This window comes from Melozone crissalis, unplaced genomic scaffold (assembly GCF_028551555.1).
Source record: "Melozone crissalis strain CALT ecotype California unplaced genomic scaffold, PUWL_Pcris_2 ptg000016l_1, whole genome shotgun sequence".
In the NCBI taxonomy this organism is placed as follows: Eukaryota; Metazoa; Chordata; class Aves; order Passeriformes; family Passerellidae; genus Melozone; species Melozone crissalis.
The window spans coordinates 34348533-34366715 of NW_026535794.1; the positions used below are offsets into that span (position 1 = coordinate 34348533).

At 47.0% G+C, this 18183-nt stretch overlaps 1 protein-coding gene across 1 annotated transcript; it reads right to left on the minus strand.

The window, feature by feature from the left end:
• Positions 1-7579: 7579 nt before the first annotated feature.
• On the minus strand, positions 7580-9079 carry HOXA4 (homeobox A4). Its single transcript, XM_054273777.1, has 2 exons — positions 8488-9079; positions 7580-7908 (listed from the first exon to the last, which is right to left on the minus strand). The coding sequence occupies exons 1-2, from the start codon at positions 9077-9079 to the stop codon at positions 7580-7582; spliced, it is 921 nt and encodes a 306-aa protein (XP_054129752.1).
• Between the last annotated feature and the right edge of the window lie 9104 nt (positions 9080-18183).

The window sequence follows — 18183 nt, forward strand, 5'->3', positions numbered from 1 at the left end:
CATCCGTGCGCCTGATAAAGTTGGTCTTTGATCATTCCCAAGTAGATAAAAAGAGCAGCGTTATCGACTGTGCCCTTGCGAGAGAAGTTCTGCTCAGAGTCAGCTGAGCCTGCCGGTGTTGGGTCCGCTAAGGAATCCCAAATATCTCTGCCTGCCATGCTGTGGGTACATGCCACCGGAGGAAGGTTCCTTCGCACCGTGTTTTCGCTTTCAATTTCCGAACGCAAGCGTGAATGGACATTTGCAGCGCCTTTTTGTAGTTAAGATTTAAGCAGCTCATTAAGCCAACACAAAGAGCCCTTGTAGTCCTGTAATTTATGGCCGCTTTTAAAAGGTAGTAAAATACACTAATTGTACATCAACATCCAAAAAGAAGCAGGTAAATCTAGCAGGAATTTGAGCTAATTCTATGTAATCCTCCCCTCTCGACGGCCGGCATAAAAAAAAAAAAATTGTCACTATGGAAAGCATTTCTTTTCTCCTGCCAGAGGACCAAGCACATCAAGGACTTCAGCAACTCCGAACCACCAGACACCGACCTCCACTCAGCGCAAAGCAGGCCAGGACGGACAAACACCCGAAATCTATTCGCGAACCATTCTGTTGTATGCACGCAGACAAAAGTCAGGTTTTCTAACATCCCCTCATGCACTTCTCGTTTCCAGGACTGGCTGCGGAACTCCTCGAGGAGGAGGCGAGCAGACAAGCCGCGATAAGCAGCCATTCAACACCGAACTGGCTCCAACCCTCTCTCCCTCGCCTTGTGCCTTTGATTTCGGAAGGAGCTAAGAACGGACAAAGAAATTCTCTAACTCTTTCGCTCTTCAGATGACTTTGCATCCTTCCTGTCCCCAATGCCTTTATAAGGATGGCGATCACTCAGGTCCCGTACACTTCTTTGTCTGCCCAGACACGCGCATTCACCACCCACGGAAGATGAATAGGGCCAATCCAGAAAAAAAAAAAAAAATTCCAGCTAGGTTAAATATTTATCGCAACAACAACAAAATCTCATTCCAGCAGTCTTGTTCTTCATGCAGGTACCGGGCAAATCGCATTCTTACAGCCGCCACCGGCGCAAAAGCAGCGGCCGCCGCCCGGCTCTTACCTCCTCCAGCTGCGCAGGGTTGGGCAGAGGCGCTCCCGGCTCCTTCCACCGCCCCGGCCGAGCGGCTTCGTTTCGGGGCTCCCTGTAAACAAGCAACAAACAGTGCCTTACCGGGGAGTGCAGGGGGAGGTATTTTGCTCCTTCATTGGCAATACATGGCTTGCCGGGCGCGCTGGGAGAGCGCGGAGAGGGGCGGGCGGGGATGGAGCGGGCTCGGGCTCCCGCGAGGAGCGTGGATTCCCACCCGGGTGAAGAGCACGGGGAGCTGAGAAATAAAAGCGTGCAGTTGTTTTGGTTGGGTTTTTTTCCTTATTTTTTTTTTCCCTGTAGACAGCTATGCCTTCTGTCTCCAAGTGTTTGGAAATATTGTCATTCCTAACTCTTGTTACATGAATGTCTGCTTTATTTTCCTCTGGGAAACCTTTGTTTAGGATCATTTAATCAAGAACAGACATTAAACACAAGTCGTGGTGTTCATCTCTGCTGAATAAAACTCGGAAAGGATTCCAGTTTAAATGCGGGGCGTGTTGTGGTTGGGCTTTTATTCAAACGGTTAGCCGGGCCCAATCCTGCCACCACAAGCTCACTAAGAGACTAACAATTGACCTCAGCGAAGCGGAATCGGGCCCAAATGCTTAAAAAAAAAATTAAAAAATTCACCAACACAACATACACACACACACACAAAAAAAAAACAAAACAGCTACGAAAAAGCCGACATCCATGAAAGCCATTGACTGAGAGGAAAAAACTGGGCTGCTTCTTTTCCCCTAAAATAAACAGTATTGCTGGTCCAAATAGACAATAGTTAGGTTATTTGCATGCCACTTACTGAATCACTTTTACATATGAATTAATATTTTTCATCTGTATTCCGTCTTGCTAATAAAACCCGTCTAACGCATCTTACAATCGTCAGTAAATGTAAATGCTAATAATTAAATAACACCGTTCTTGCTGAAGGGTGTTATCTGAGCCCTGGAAATATTAAGTCTGTCTTGGGACAACTTTTCGAGCAGATACTTTGCTTTGGTAATTTAGTAGTTCCATAATTACACTAATAATTTTAAATTTGGTGTTGAACTCCAGTCTACATAAAATCATGCAATAATAGCCTACTAAACTGTTTATTGCTGTCTCATAAATTTGCGAGCGCTGACTGTTAAAATCTACTGGCAAACACAAAAGAAAATGGAAAGTTCGAAGTGCAATCCCAGAGCCCGGGCGCTGCTTCCTGGGGTTATCCTTTGCTCTACCTTTCCTTCCACTCGGCTCCAGCACAGGGGGAACCCCCTGGCATTTTAGCCTCAAAGCCGTACCTTAGCTGTTTTGATCCCTAATCAATAATCATGTTACAAACAGCAATAATCATCGATCAAGCGTGTCGTGACTGGGTTGTCCCACTCGTGTTAAATATGGAGCGTGTATCTGAAAACGGTGCCAGCGACTTTCTGTTATTTATTTTGGAGCTATTAGGTCACGCTACCATATTTTACACTGCCACGGTCCTTTAAAGTATGCTGTTTCTTGAAAGAGTTGCTAAGTAGCAATAAAGCACTTTAAAAAAACTATGACTTTTTTCTTTTTTTTTTTCTTTTTTTCTTTTTTTTTTTTTTAATTTGTTGTTATCCCAAGCTCTAATATTCATCGCGGCACTCAAAGTTCGTACATAAATCGTTCAGACTAATGAGTCATAGAGAAATTCGCCCATGACTTTTCCTTTGCAATGCTCACTGCCTTTCCATTGCTTTTTTGGCCATGTATTAAGAGACGGTGATTTATTAACGCCAGGAAAATTGAACAAAGCAGGTCCTCCTGCACTGTGGCACCCAGCCTTCCACAGTGTGAATTAGAACATTATCAAGTGTGTTTGCCTCCGTAACACTTAATCACCAAAAGCCATAATGTGACCACAAGGCAGCTAAAACAAAGATTTAACATTTCTAAATATTAAACTTGTTAAGCAAATGCTCAGCAGACAAAGCAAGCACAAACAATTAAAGTCATCAAGCTAGAAATACACACTACCTACTTACCAACACAGACCCTATTGCTTGCTTAAGAAGTTTAGAATCTTTCAAGATAAATCAGGTGGGTTTTTTTTTTAAATGGAAAAAAAAAAAAAAAGAAAAAAGAAAAAATGAAAGAAAGAAAAACAAACTCCAGTAACAAGGAGTTGAGTTTCACTTCTGAGAGAATCACTCCTAGTGAGGACTGACGGCCACAGATCCATTCCTGACTATCTGCATTAATTATTTAATGAGTCACGTGACCCTAAAGATTAAAATTTCAATATCTCCCCCAGAACAGACGCAACACCTTTATCTGCGAGCGCAGGGATGCTCGTACTTGGGTCCCCTAATCTCTCCTGCCTTTGACAGCTCCTCAGTTTCCAGGGAGAGCTCTGGGGCATTATTAACAAGGGTTTGTCCCGCTCTGCACAGAGAGCCGGGGCAGCTTCACACCCTCCTCCCCCCACCCTCCAAATGAATCAGTTGAACCCAAATCGTCACTGTCTGCGGCGGGGAGCGGGCTCCGCGCTGCTGCCAGGGGCACGGAGGGCGCCAGGGCGGCGCTGCCCGGGCCGCGTGTCGGGGGTGAGTGCCGCCGGTCCGCGGGCCGGGCGGAGCCAGCAGCGCTGCCCGGGCCGCAGGGAGGCGGCCGCGGAGCTGCCCCGGGCCCGCCGCCCCCGCGCCCGTGGGCCGGGCCTGGGCGCCCGCGCAGGAGGGACGGCCCCGCACAGCGACACCCGGGTCCCGGGCCCGCGCAGCAGGGACAGCCCCGCAGGGACACCCGGGTCCCGGGCCCGCGCAGCAGGGACAGCCCCGCAGGGACACCCGGGTCCCGGGCCCGCGCAGCAGGGACAGCCCGCAGGGACACCCGGGTCCCGGGCCCGCGCAGGGACAGCAGGGACAGCACCCGGGTCCCACCCCGGCCCGGCCAGGCCCTGAGAGCACGGGCGCAGCCTCCGCCTCCTCGGGGGGTGACGCGCGGTCCCCGGGCGGAGGAGCGGGAGCGGCGGGAGAGCCCGGGCGGCCCGAACGCGGCCCCGACGCTGGGCGGGGGGGCCGGGAGAGCTGGAGTTTCACTGCAAGCCTGTCGGGATCTCCGCCTGCGTGAGGGCTCCCCCCACCCCTTCCTCGTTTACAAACACAGGACAAGAAGCCATGGGACTGCAAGCGCCCTGGGGAAGAAAAAAAAATTAAAAAAAAAATGAAGAAATAAAGAAAAAAATCCTAGCATTGCGTAATCCCCCCGTGCAGGATGGCCCTGGTTATTAAATACCACAAGGCGCTTGTCACAGTTCAGCTCCTCCTGTAATGAAACACCAGGTATAGCAAGAGCTTGCAGGAGAAACGAGGATGGGGATCTCGGAAGAGAAGTATTTTTCTTGGTGGGTGGAGGGGAGGTGGGTGCCGGGGTTAACCGAGTGGCGTTCCCTGCTGACAGCAAATTGACTCCGAGGTGATTTGGTCTTTCTTTGAAATATTGACACACTTCCACTTCCAGCGTTTTGAGCCGTGCTCGCCTTTGTGGCCAGAGCAGATAAATCCGTGTGTGAGAGACACCGGGAGAGCGAGAGAGAGGGAGGGGGGCAGAGACATTTAGGTCCAAGTGCCGGATTAAAAAGAATACTGTCTTTAAAGGTCAAGGGTTTGAAGGGTCAGTCTGCTCCTCTAAAAAAAACAACTAATGGGATAGAAAATTTGTCCTCTCGGTGAACTCCTGGTTGCCTTAGCAAAGGGAGCACAATGCGAGAATTTAAACAGGACGATGTAATTTTTGAGGTTATTGTAAAGACGGGAGGTATTGGACGGGGAGCAGAGGGCTCCCAGCCCGGGAGCAGCATTCTGCTCCCAGCACAGGCAGAAGGGGAAGAGAAGGAAGGAGAATTTACCTTAAACGATGATAACCGGCCATGGGGTATTTTGCAGTCCGCAGCTCAATCTCCAGCAAGAGAATGTGCATTTTTTTAGGAGACAGCCAAGATGCTGTGTCTTTACACATGACCACTTTTTTTTTTCCCCCAGGAAAATCCTTTGCGTCTTCACAGACTTTTCCAAGAGAATGCCTTTCAGAACCGCTGTTGAATTACAAAGAAGTATTTATTGTAGGAGGTGATTAATGATTCTCCCTAAAATTGCTATTTGCAGCGTGATTTCATTTCTCTTTACAATGGGAGCAAACCAGGTTTGTACGCATAGGCTGCACACTAAAGAAATCCTGCACTGCCAGTTAATACGTTTCAGCTGGAATTTTGCTCAGTTGTGCTAATTTTGGCTCCAAACACATTAAGGGATTCTCAAGCAATAAACCAAATGAAGAATCGCACATTTGCAGATAGTAGTTACCTGGCATACAGCTATATTTTTTCCCCTTTATAAGGAGACAACTGGCGACTCAGGATTTAGCAAACAGCAATATATGAGCAGAAGTGTGCTTTTCAGGCCTGCTCCTCGGTCAGGTATGGGGACAGCCGTGTTTGCTGAGGGTGTTTACAGCTGCCACCTTCCTGATGCTGAACGTGTTCTGCCAGTGGCACGTTCCATTTTCCTCTGGGATGGTACATGTTCCATGGCTAGGCAGGGATGCTGGCACAGCCTATGGAGCCTGGTGCTACCTCAACCAGGGATGATGATGCCCCCTGGTCCTGGTGGCCCCACTTAGGTGAAGACAAGCACTGATTCCAAGAATCCATCTTGTGTGTATTTGGCTGAGTAAATAAATAACTATTGGCCTTCAGGTCTTCCCTGGAAGATTTGGTAGCACTTGAGCTCCTTTCCAAGACCTTTCCTACCCAGCTCAGTGCTACACCGTGTCGTGAAAGCCCCAAGCAGCTCTGCTAGCAGCTCTGCTTTGCCTGAACTCCTTAGCTGCCTGGAAGCAGGAAGATGCACAGCCTGAGCTGAAACCAGTTGAATCCCATTTTGCCACAATAGTTGTGACAATCTCCGTCAAAAAAGCCTCATGAGTTGTATCCAAATTCATGTGTCTACCAAGGCTTTCTCAACACATTTTGAAATAATCTTAAAACAAAAAAAAAAAAAAAAAAAAAGGAAATAGAAACAGAAAAGGCAGTTTAAAAACAAATTTTAGGTTACCGTTCATGTATTCCCCTTAAACAGTGCTAGCCAGCTAAGAAATCATAATCAGGCGAAAATGAATGAATAAACCACGACTGGCTAAAGATTTAAAGTGTTATCACGGCATGGGAGCTTATTGGCTCCCAGAAGAAGCACAGTTTCCCTTGTCAGGCAGCTGAAAACAGTCGCACGGCCAGCGGTGGAGTCGGGCTCATTCTGCCTAAGTCAGCTGAAGAGAGCACCACTCACCTATACAATGAAGCAAGACCTTTCCTCGTCCTGCAACTCAATTTTTCCCAGCCAGGCGAGTAGGAGTCAGGAGGTTTCTCACCACATTTGAAATAACCATTACCTTATTGACAGGATGAATCCAAGTCAAAACAATGCATTAAACTGTTGGTTTCCATTCCTGACGCCAACACCAGCCATGCACAAGGTGGATGAAACAGCACGTAGTGGACTTGTGTTTCAAGCGTTTAATTCTTTTGTACAGAATAATCTTTATTACTAGCATTTGGCACTGTTATACATTACACCAAAAATCCACAAATTGTACATGGACCCAAACTATTTAGACGGTGCCAAATATGAAGACAGCAACAGCCTTTATAACAATATTTCTTTAAATAAATGCAATAGGGAATGTGGAGAAAAACTAATAGATCACAGCTACTGAGGGGACTACACTTAAAACCAGTTAAGTTACCTTTGATACATAAAACATTTTCCTTTAGACAGCGTAAGGGGACTTTTTCACAAGTCTTTAACCTCTAGTGGACGTGTTCGTTCTCCCATGTTGGTCTGTGTGTGTATACGTGCCTGTGCACCATCTCACACACAAGCACGCACAGAGAAATCCATGAACACACCACAGAACAGCGCTATTCAAGTCAATGCCTTACACAAGTGTCTCACGAGCTCTTTGCTTTGTTTTAAACGTTTTTTTTTTATTTTTAACGCGTTCCCTAAAAAAAAAAAAAAAAAAAAAAAAAAAGAGTCCGTCTTAGGTACAGAGAATTCGTCCATGACAGCATCCATCCCTCTCTTATACCGAGGGCAAGAGAGTGTTTCCATAAATAGAAAAAAATGATGGGCATGGAACCATTATCTATATACAATGTAGACAATCGTCCGGGTTTTGGTTTAAACATGTGCCCGTTCTTGGACACGTCTCGTCTTCCTTTTCTGCTCCTGTTTTGTTTTACACAGTTTGGTCCAAAAGGCCAGCCTCCACCTCGAGGCAGCTTGAAAACCCCAATAGATAGGTATATATATATATATTTTAAAAAACACAACAACAACAACGACAAAAAAAAAAAAAAAAAAAAAAAAAAAAAAAGCCAACCAAACAAAAAAAGACCAAAAAGACTCAAACCAAAAACCGTATTTATAGCGCAGCTGCGTTGGGTGTAGCCCCATCGAGCGGATGGGGGTGGCCCTGTGTCTGTGCTTTGGACTGCTGGCTCAGTGTGGACTGGTTTGAGGAGCGCATCTTTGTGTTAGGCAGTTTATGGTCTTTCTTCCACTTCATGCGCCTGTTCTGGAACCAGATTTTGACCTGGCGCTCGGAGAGGCAGAGGGTGTGCGCGATCTCGATGCGTCGCCTTCTGGTCAGGTAGCGGTTGAAGTGAAACTCCTTCTCCAGCTCCAGGACCTGCTGTCTGGTGTAGGCAGTGCGGGACCTCTTGGGCTCCCCTCCGTTGTAATTGGGGTTGACTGAAACGTGCACACACAGGCACACACATACACACGCGGAGAGGAAAGAAGGAGAGGGGAAGGGATGGAACATAATCATTATATAATAACTTGACACCGGGTTCACATAAGATACATAAACGGCAAGAAAAATTGTTTCCCAGCCTATCGACAGTGGGGACAATCGAGGAGCAATAAAAAATGGTGATGGGCATTTGGGTTAGAAGAAAAGCTTCAAAGACACATGGCCCAGAGCCACTGCAGGGCAATTAAATTTATGGGGGCTATAATTACTGCCCTAACAGTTTGGCGTCTCGTAAATCTTTTGATAAAGGACCCCGGATACAAAAGGTTTCTCACTTTTTTCTTTTTTTTTTCCCTTTTTTTCTTTTCTTTTTTTTTTTTTTTTGCTTGAATTTTTTTCTTTCTTTTTTTTTTTTTTTTTTTTTTTTTTTCTTTTACTATTAGGAAACGCGGAGGGAGAAGGAGGGGAAAAAAAAAAGCCACACACGCCACGACCCATCCCGGTCCCGGGAGCACCCTCCCCCCTTCCCTCCTCTGCAGGCGCATCCCCACCTCCCCCTGGCAAGGGCAACTCACCCGTGCTCACATGGATCTTCTTCATCCAGGGGTAGACCACCGGCTCCTTCCCCTTCAGCCCGGGCAGGCTCTTGTCGGGCAGCAGCGGGCAGGCGGGCCCGGTGCCGGCCCCGGCGGCGGGGGCAGCTTCGCAGCGGCGCTGCAGGGCATGGCCTGGGAGCAGGGGCTGGGGCGGGCCGGGGTGGCCCTTGGCGGGCGGCGGCGGCGAGGCGCCCGGGGGCGGCTGCTCGGGGCCCGGGGCGGCGCTGCCGGCGCTGCTGTAGCTGTAGGGCGCCTGGGGGTACGAGGGTGCCTGCGCGGGGTAGAGCGCCTCGGGAGGCGGCCCCGGCGGCCCCGGCGGCGCCGCGGGAGCCTGGTAGCCCGGTTCCCGGCGCGGCCGCGGGAAGTACTCGGGCAGCGCCGGGCCCGGGTGCGCGGCGTGCAGGTGCGGCGGCGGCGGCGGCGGCGGAGGCGGCGGGGCGTGCGGGTGCGAGTGGTGCGGGTGGTAGCTGGCGGAGCTGCCGGCGCTGCCGCTGTGCTGCGTGTATTCCTCGCAGGGAGGGAATTTGGGCTCGATGTAGTTGGAGTTTATCAAAAACGAACTCATGGTCATTAATTTGTGAAGTGCAAAAATACTAATTTTTCTCGCGTTGTCGTTTTTCTGGGCTCGGCGAGGCCCCTCCCCTTCCCCCCCCCTTCCCTCCCTTCCCTCCCTCTCCCCCTCCCGCTGCTGTCAAGTGCTGCCGCTGCCAAAGTTTGGGCCTCCAGCCCTTCCCCCCCCCCCCCCCCACTTCCCCGCTGCACTCCCCTCCCTTCCTCTCTTCCCACCCCTGGAGCGCCTACAACACACACAAACACACACCCGCGCACACACACACCCGCACCCCCCGCCGCCCCGCCACCACCTGACCGCCAGCGCCAATTACCGCGCGGGGCCGCGGACCCCGGATCAGGAAATGGAAGAGGGACGAGCGGCCGCAGGGCAGCTCCGCGCCCGCGGACCCTCGGCGGGGACCGCGCCTCCCCCGCGGGCGGCGGCTGCCTGGCGAGGGAGCGCCCCGCGTCCGCCCCTCACCAGCATCCCCGGCTCCTCTCGCCCGCCGGCCCGGGCCGCGTCCAGCAGTCGCGGTGTCAAGCGAGATAAAACTAATCCGGCTTTGACAGTCTCCCACCCGCCCCGCCCGCCCCAGCACTTTTTGTGTCCTCGTTCTCCCGTGGGAGAGTGTAGGAAGCGGGGCGAGGAAGCGGAGCGCAGCCCAGCCGCGCGATCCAGAGGGAGGCAGGCGTTGCACAAGGCGTTGCACAATCCCTTTGAACGAGCCCATCCCCAAACGCCGGGGCTGCGCGCAGGCAGAGGGCGGCAGCGGCTGTCGGGCACAGGCCACCGGCCGCCCTGCAGCCTCTGTCCCCAGCGCCCCGCCGCTGCGGACCGCCCGGGCTCCAGGGACAGCCTTGTGCCCCTTTGAAGCTGGGCTAATTGGAGGGAAAGCTAGAACGAAGGTCGCGGGGAGGCCGAGGAGAGTCCTCGAGGGGCTTGCGGGGAGCAAGGCATAGAGCGAGCCTGAAAATAACGGGGAACAGAGGGGGAAGGGAGAGGGGAAGACGGACACGACGGTATCAAACACTTCCTACCGGCGATTACAGGGCTCACTGGGAGCATCCCTCCCCGCGGAGCAGAGCTTTCTGAACTACGAATTTAAGTCCGTTGGTTTGGTGTGCCTCGTCTGGGGTTTATTTTTAATTTTCACTTCCATAAGAAATCGCTAGCGCCTTCGCAGCAGCAGCTCGCAAACCCTGGTGTAGGAGGGAGAGAGCAGCCGGGCACTTCTAGGTTGCTAAAACTGAGACTGTTAACGGTATTTGCAGCTCAGGGGGAAACGAGGCAACCGCCCTGACCTTAGGTAATTGAAATTTGATGGTTAAACTAATTACGCTCTTATTCTAAGGGGACAAAAAGTACTTATTGAAAGTCAGTTAGTCTGCCACATTTGGAGTAGGCGCGAACTTTTTCAGATTATTTTTTTTAATCTGTACAGGAAAGAATATAAGCAGATAGAAATATTTACCACACCCTTAGAGAATATAATTGCTGAGTGGCTAAATCTCATCTGCTGGTATGGGAAAATACTTCTAATATATCAAGCGTAAATATGATACAGTTTAGATCTTGCCTTCCTAAAGATATTACACTAACAGTTACCCTGGTTTAAATTCAGATTATTGTCTTTTGCAGTTTAATAGATAATGGATACATGCAATAAAATTCTATTTGAATATATATTCTATCTAACAAGACACACAGCGTATCGATTTATATTTTATCCACAGACACATAGGCACGCACGTTGCATGCGGCTTGTAATATGTTAGAACATTTCCAGCACTTGGGTATACTGGGGTACTTATCTAAACAATCACTCATTTCCTCCTACTATCGAATGTCTAATTTGTAAAGAGAGTTAAAACACATTTACTTACTCATTTCCAACAGCACATCTATGGAACTCTAACTAGAGTAATAGATAAGTTTCTCTATTTACTCTGCGTGGAGAGGAAATGCGGTTACACACACGCGGTTACACACAGAGACAGCCGCAACTGCTCAACAGCACACATTTGATAGAAAAGGGGAGATTGTTTTATTTAGATTCCAAACAACAGAACAACAGCAAACCCATTTCCTAAAAGGAAAAAAGCTCCCATCTGCATGACTGTTAAAAATAAAAGACCGCCGAAGTCCACCACGATAGCATTTTCCCGGCATAAAGAGATACATGCACACACAGAGACGCACACATACAAATACCTGCCGGCTAGCACCAGATGAATTACACTGGGGTATCGTAAATATTATCCTCGGCATAAGTCCTGAGGCTCTGTGGCCGGAGCACTACGGCGGGCTGCCGTGTTCCCACGCCACAGTAAAACACAACGAGAAGTGTTGTCTCGGTTTGTCAGATCAGCGCTATATTGGGAGAGTTGGCCGGGCTCTGCTTCATATTATTTACTGCGATTAGATCTCAAAGTTTCACCGTGCCCTTTTCTACAGGAGGGCTCTGGCGCTTGGTTACAGAGAGAAGGACTCAGTTTTGTATACGGGTGTAAATCTGCAAGGTGACCTGAGCTGCCCAGCTCAAGTCTGGCTTTTTCGTGTGGCTCTCTTGGTCTGTGAAGATGTGCTGAGGCAGGACCTCCAAAAGGCCTGTTCCGTGTCTTTCTGGTTTTGTTATCATAAACAAGAACCCAGCCAAGACCACCAAGTGTTATCTTGCACACGGCCATTTCGACATTTTACTGCAAGATTTATGGCTGTAATAAACAATCTCAAACCCTTTTTTCCCCCAGTACTTCCCTTTAACAAACTTGTACCATCACCCTAAGTTCTCAAAGAAAGAAAAGGATAGGATAAAATAGGCCAGCTCCCTTATTTTTCTAGAAGGACTGAAGGCTCGATTTCACTGGAGAAGGAGACTTCAATCAATTAATAAAGAAGCGAGAGTTTCCTGGCCGAGGCTGGCCGAGAATGGGATGGGGACAGCACTGGAATTAAGTTGAGAGGGAGAGAGTAAATTTTCATGCACCAAGAAGAAGCAACTCAATACATACCGAAAGAGGGAGAAAAAGGGGATCCCTCTTTTCCTTGTGAAACAGGCAAGCATTCCTGTTACCCTCCACATACGCAGCTAAAACATAATTACCACGAAAGAGAAAATTATAATAACAACGGCAATAATAATAATAGCAGTGTAATAATAATAATAATAATAATAATAATAGTAATTCAAGTCAACCTCTTGCCGTGCCGGGCATCCTCCACCGAGAGCGGTAGGAGGAGGAAGAATCGCACTAGCAGCCTGGTTTGACTTTGATTTGAACCATTTTGAATATATTTAGTCCCAGCTTTCCCCTCTTGAATGCGAGGCTGTCCCAAGTTTCAAAGTGACCGAAAAGTGACACCGTGTGCATTTTGTTTCTTATTAATCTTACACATTGACAGTCTTTGTTAAATAACAAGGCGTGCCCTTCACCAGGCGACATTTTCATATTTGTTAGACGCGGTGACCTGAAGTTCACCTCGGCCTTGGACTTAGTTTTTCTAAAAGGTCTATAACAGTGTCTTTTAGATAGCAGGGTGCTTTGCCCAGGTCACTTCTTCTAAGGGAAAAATAAGAAAAAAATCGAGGGAAAATGTAAACGTTATGGAATGTATCGACTGTATTCCTTTCTTTGTTCCTGGGAATGATACAGCCCCGAGGCTGCTCCTGCCTCCGCGGATGAGAGAGTCCTTCCCGATGGGCGCTGCCGGGGCAATGTTGGCATTTTTGCCCCAAGTTCAGCATTTGATAAAAGCGATGGTTTCCCTGGCACTGGGGCTCCTCTTAACAACGGGATGGTTGGCGGGGTTTGCTCACCCTGTCCTGGTGCGCTTAAATAAACACACGTAAAATGTGATTTGTGCCCGGATTTTAAATGAATGGTCTTTTGAGCAGACCTTCCACGCCAGAGAGCAGCGTGCTGAATGCAGAGAGTGAAAGGACAGAAAGAGTTCGTCTCAAATTATTAACTGAACTGTCCTGTTCTAGCCCGTTGGCTTTTTTTTTTTTTTTTTTTTTTTGGGGGGGGGGGGAGGAGGAGGGAAAAGGGGAAACAATTTAAACAATAATTGAAAAGAGTCAATATTTATGTAAGTCGCGGTTTCAACTTCTTTGAAATTATTCTCATTGATATTTTTATTCTAAACCAGATTTAAAATACAGAATTCGGACCACTAATTGTTTTAGTGAGGAAGTAAATGGATTTCTGTCACCTACCCTTGAGTAAGCCGGTTATAGTAACAGCTTTCATTCTGGGTATATCAAAGACGCATTGTTATTCTTGGAAACAATCCGCCTGCTATTCTCTAACAAAATAGATATTTGGCTACGGTTTTTAGCTTGTTATCAGGCTTCGCTCTTACACCAAATAAATAGTCTGGATGTGAAAGGTTATATACTATCTCCAGAGCGGGCAGGCTCCCTAAACGCGCAGTGCCAGGGCTCGCTACAAGTGAGCAGCAGCAACAACTTGTGAACAGCGTCTACACGCCGAGCAAACACTTGCATTACACACTTTCCAGGCTTCAGCAGGTACTTTAGGCACAATCTCCGATAATCACTTTGGCTAATCTGATATCTAACCTCTCGCGTACTTGTTCCCAAGATACAGCGCTCGCCTGCCACGATCCAGCTGTGTCTCTGGCAAATAATTCACGCGTACCAGTTACACAGAGGCCGGTGTAGGCTGCTGCCTTGGGGGTGGAAAGGCAGCAATGCGTGGCTGGGGGTGAGGTGCGCTCTTTCTCGGATTTCCTTGTCGCACTGTCGCCTCCTCCACACCTTTCAGGTCTGATTACGACTATATTCGAGTATCCTTTCCCTCTTCCACCGACCCCTCAGCCTTAAAATTTCAAGCTGAATCCCGTCTGCGATGATGCCCTCCAAAATGAAGTTGCTTGAGCAATATTGGCTAGTTCTCCCTCAGACACGTCTAACCAAGGAGCTGAAGCTTTTACTCAGTGGCGGCACTGGGAACAAAAAAATCCCAGCAATGTGGGAATCTCTCCGCGCTAAGAAATTCCACTAAACTTTTTCTTGGAAGGGTGAAGAGGGGTGGGTGGCGAGAGGAAAAACAACGCGTCCTACTCCCAATTTCGCTGGGAACTGCCGCCTCGGGTAATTCCAGAAGGCTGTGAGAACCCTCCAAATCACGGAGAGGCGCAGGGCGCCAGCTTCTCCGTAATATTTTCCATGGGTATCGCACCACGGCCCCACCGCTCCGCATTTTAAACGAGCTCCTTCGGACCAAACATATAGCCCGTATTATCTCCGGCATGTCCTGTTTAAGCACAGTTTAGCGGTCGCTACAGAAATGAGAGCAAAAACAAAGACGCGGCTAGGATCGATACACGCGTTAATAGCTTCGCTCCTATCTTATCTTCCTGCCATTTTGCAAAGTGAGAAGGCTTAACATTAAACCTCTTAGAGCAGGTTATTATATAATAAACAAGGGTGAGGCATTTTGCTACCTGACTTTTGGAGGAGGCAGCATCAGTGGCTTCTGTGGGGGTAACACGCGTGTTTACCTGCCGCGGCTGAACCCGAGATATTCAGACACAAATGTGGCTGATAATTCAAGATGAAATACAACGTGTATTACTCTTGAAAAGAGGAATTTTCTATCCTTTCCTTGGTAATTGAGGTCATTCAGCCAGTAGGGTTCACCTGGAGTCCATACTGTGATACACACGTAACTCAAAGCTATTTTATCTTTTGTGCTGATAGTCAAGATCTCGGCTATAACATTGACATCAAACTCTGTCTGGGCGAATGACTAAGAGTGGTGCAAAACGTAAACTTTTGACCCTCAACTTTTTGACCTGCAGTTGTAACGCCCTTAACCACAAAGATATACAAAAGCTATGCAGCTTCTTTTAGGAGTAAGAGACTCGCACTGTTTGTTTCAATACTTCTGCTTGTTTCCCCCAGCTTTCTAAGGGCTCTCTTTTTTATTGTTGCTATTTTTTTTCCTTCTTCTTGCTGCTGAGAAATCGGATGCTTTTGCATTTTTAATTGGTTTTTTTTTTTTTTTTTTCTTTTCCTTAATCTCTCAGCTTTGTAAAATGCTGCTAGATCAGTTTGCACAGCCTTTCGGCAGCGTTGGAGGGAAGCCTGTTACTCAAAGGCGCTAAATGGTTACAATTGCAGGTGAATTGCTGGGTAAGTTCCGGGCGTGAGGTTGGAAGGAATGGAACGACGAGCGTTGGGGGAAAAGCTGCAGCTCTCTGCTGAAGGGTTTTAGTCATTTCTCCTTGATTTAAACATAAAGAAACAAGTCTAATTGTTTGCGAAGCCTTGTCTAGGCAAACGAGTTGACTGTGAACTTGGTCTAAAGCGAGCTCTGCTGGTGATTCCTAGGGTGTGCAGATTTATCTTTTCTGCATTTACTTAACCTGGCAGTGAACTGCACGGGCTGCCATTTATTATCCGGAGACAGACTTCACCTCAAGCAAGGACTGTTCCACAAAATTGCAATAATTACCCAATAACCTTCATAGCAAATATTATTATTGAAAAGACATTTTTTGGGGGGAGGGGATATAGAAAAGATTCCTTTTGCGTCTTATAAGGCAAAATCCATGCAAATTTTGCACGATCTCTGTGTCAGATTTGAAATAGTTTGTGCGCATAGCTACAGGAACATGTGACTGGGGTGGTCCATGAGTATTTGCCTTACAGAGGGACATTAGTGAAGATGCTTTAATTTGAAAGGGACAATATCTTCAAAGATGACCAGAAGATTGTGGGAACTGTGGTTTTCCGCTCTAGCTAGTAACCCTAGCCTCAAATCCGGGAGATTTTGAGGGCAGAAAGGGAAAGGACTAAGAAAGCCAACGACATCTTAACTTGGTCAGGAGATTTACTCGTGTCTGCATTAAATGCGTCAGATCTGTATTTACGGGGAGGGAAAACGCTTTGCTCCCGTATTCAGCGTTAGAAATCGAAACCTCCTGATCTCCCCCCTCATGATCGGTTCCATTCAATTTCCCATGGAGCAAATTGCAAACTCCTCTATTGTCACCTTTCCACAGATACACACTTATTACATGTAAAGAAACGGCAGAATAATAATCTCCTTGTTCTGAAATTAGGGCATTTGCATAGTTTAGACAAGGCTGCAGAGCTGTAATTTACGGATGACTTTCCATTGGATTGTTACACTCCTGGTTTAGAGAAAGTTAAGTCTTGCAAAGTCACCAGTTCCACACATTAAGAGAGCTGCCTAATCTTTAATTGGTTTTACACTTAGACATGAGACACTGCACGCAAGTATTTCTTTCAAAGGATTAAGTAAACTGTATTTCAAATCGCAGAACGCAACATGCCATTCTTAAAATAGAAAAAACCTTGCACTTATGAATCCCCTAAACTCATCAGAAAAATAAGGTGAGCAGATAAAACCTCTCTCCTGATTCTCAGGTATAATTTCCCATTACATTTTCCCTCGGAAAACAATTCGGGTCTGGGACTATTTTCGCAGAGTTCGGCAGTCTGGGCTCGTTTGAATTTCAAATTTTAGAGCGTATTAGGAAATCTTAACGCATTTCTGTGTTTGAATGGTTTCAACTGTGATGCTTAATACAGGGCAGGGCCAGAAACAGGGTGAAGTTGTGATTTCTAGCTAACTTTCTTTGGTTGTTAGTGTTTTTTGCAGTACAGGCGGGTTCATACGCTTCTGGACCTAGGGATATTTTCCTTTTCCATAGTTCTTGAACGACTGTACATTGTTTTGTGTGGCATATGGTCCAGAAGCCACATTCAAAAATGTGGAAAATACACAGTAGCAAATCTTTTCACTCTAGGCAATGAAAAATTACAATCCAGGATGATATCCAGGATCCTAAAATATTAGTCCAACGGGCGTCCGTGCGTTCTTGTATATTAGCCAGTTAATTCAAATAGGGCAGTGTTGTTAAATACTGAGTAATCATGAGCTGTTTGTGTCTGGTAAAATTCCCGTCTACAAGCAAAGGGTTTTCCTTGGAAAACGACCTATATATAAATGAAGACCAAACTTTTAAGGGTTTTTCATGCCTTGCCTCAAACTATAAAATTTTATGGCATATGGTATAATATAATACATGCCTATCATATACAACTTTCTGATATTCCTATTGACGAAAATGTGTCAAGTAGAGTACTATAAAATCTCCAGCTGTTTAAAAGGAAATTATTTTCAAATGTGCATTTGGATATGCTCTTTTAAAACCTTTCTCATTTTTTTAAATATGAAATATATGCAGATGTGTTTGTTTAGTGCTGACGGGAAGGATCGACAGACACAAAGGCATCAGACTCTATTTATCTTCCGCAAGGATTGACTTTAAATATTAAATGCTTTTAAAACTGGGCTCTTTGGGATGAACCTACCTTAGATACTACCCTTTCTTTAAAGACTAATAAATTAAAAATAGGGATCAGTCAGCAATATGCAGGCTTTGCAGAGGTACACAACAACCTTACCCTCCTAAAACCCTGCGCCTTTCTCCCATTTTCGCTCACAGTAGCCAAACCAGCCTAAACCACAACATTCAAATGGCATAGCACTGGCAAAATAAAACAAAGCCCATCTCTGTCTCACATCAAACCACTCCATTCTTTTGCAAACCCGACTTTATGACATGTAAAAGAAAACAATGCAATCTGCTGAATCAATGTTACTCCAAACCTATGTAGAGAGAGAGATACCCACAGCTGGTTTGGAGAGATAGATAGATAGATAGATAGATAGATAGATAGATAGATAGATAATAGGCAATTCTCAGAACTCTACCATGGCCCCTGACTAGTCTGTTTATACCCCTCGAGATCACTTGCCAAAGTAACAGCTCTGAGGATAAGGATCAGGCCTTAATGTTACCCAGAGAAAGATAGAGTTCCTTTCACCCTTTCATTCAAGTCCTGGAAATTCAAAGACTGAAGTTAAATCCGGCCATAAAGTTTATTGCTGAGTAATCACACTCTAGTGAGAACAGTCCACTTAAATAAAAAGAATGTTGAAGTAAACACGCAGCTGGGGCCTACCCCACAATGGCAGCCAGCAATATAAGGCAGAAAGGGAGAGAGCAGAGCTAGGGGGATATTTACAATCTTCAATAAACCAAGCCCGTATTTCATAATT

What these genes read in the sequence shown, in the direction of transcription:
- HOXA4 (XM_054273777.1), bottom strand. Translation starts at nt 9,079, where the DNA reads ATGACCATGAGTTCGTTTTTGATAAACTCCAACTACATCGAGCCCAAA. An exon ending in GAAGATCCATGTGAGCACGG is followed by an intron (nt 7,909 to 8,487) that starts GTGAGTTGCCCT and finishes TGCACGTTTCAG; the next exon opens with TCAACCCCAATTACAACGGA.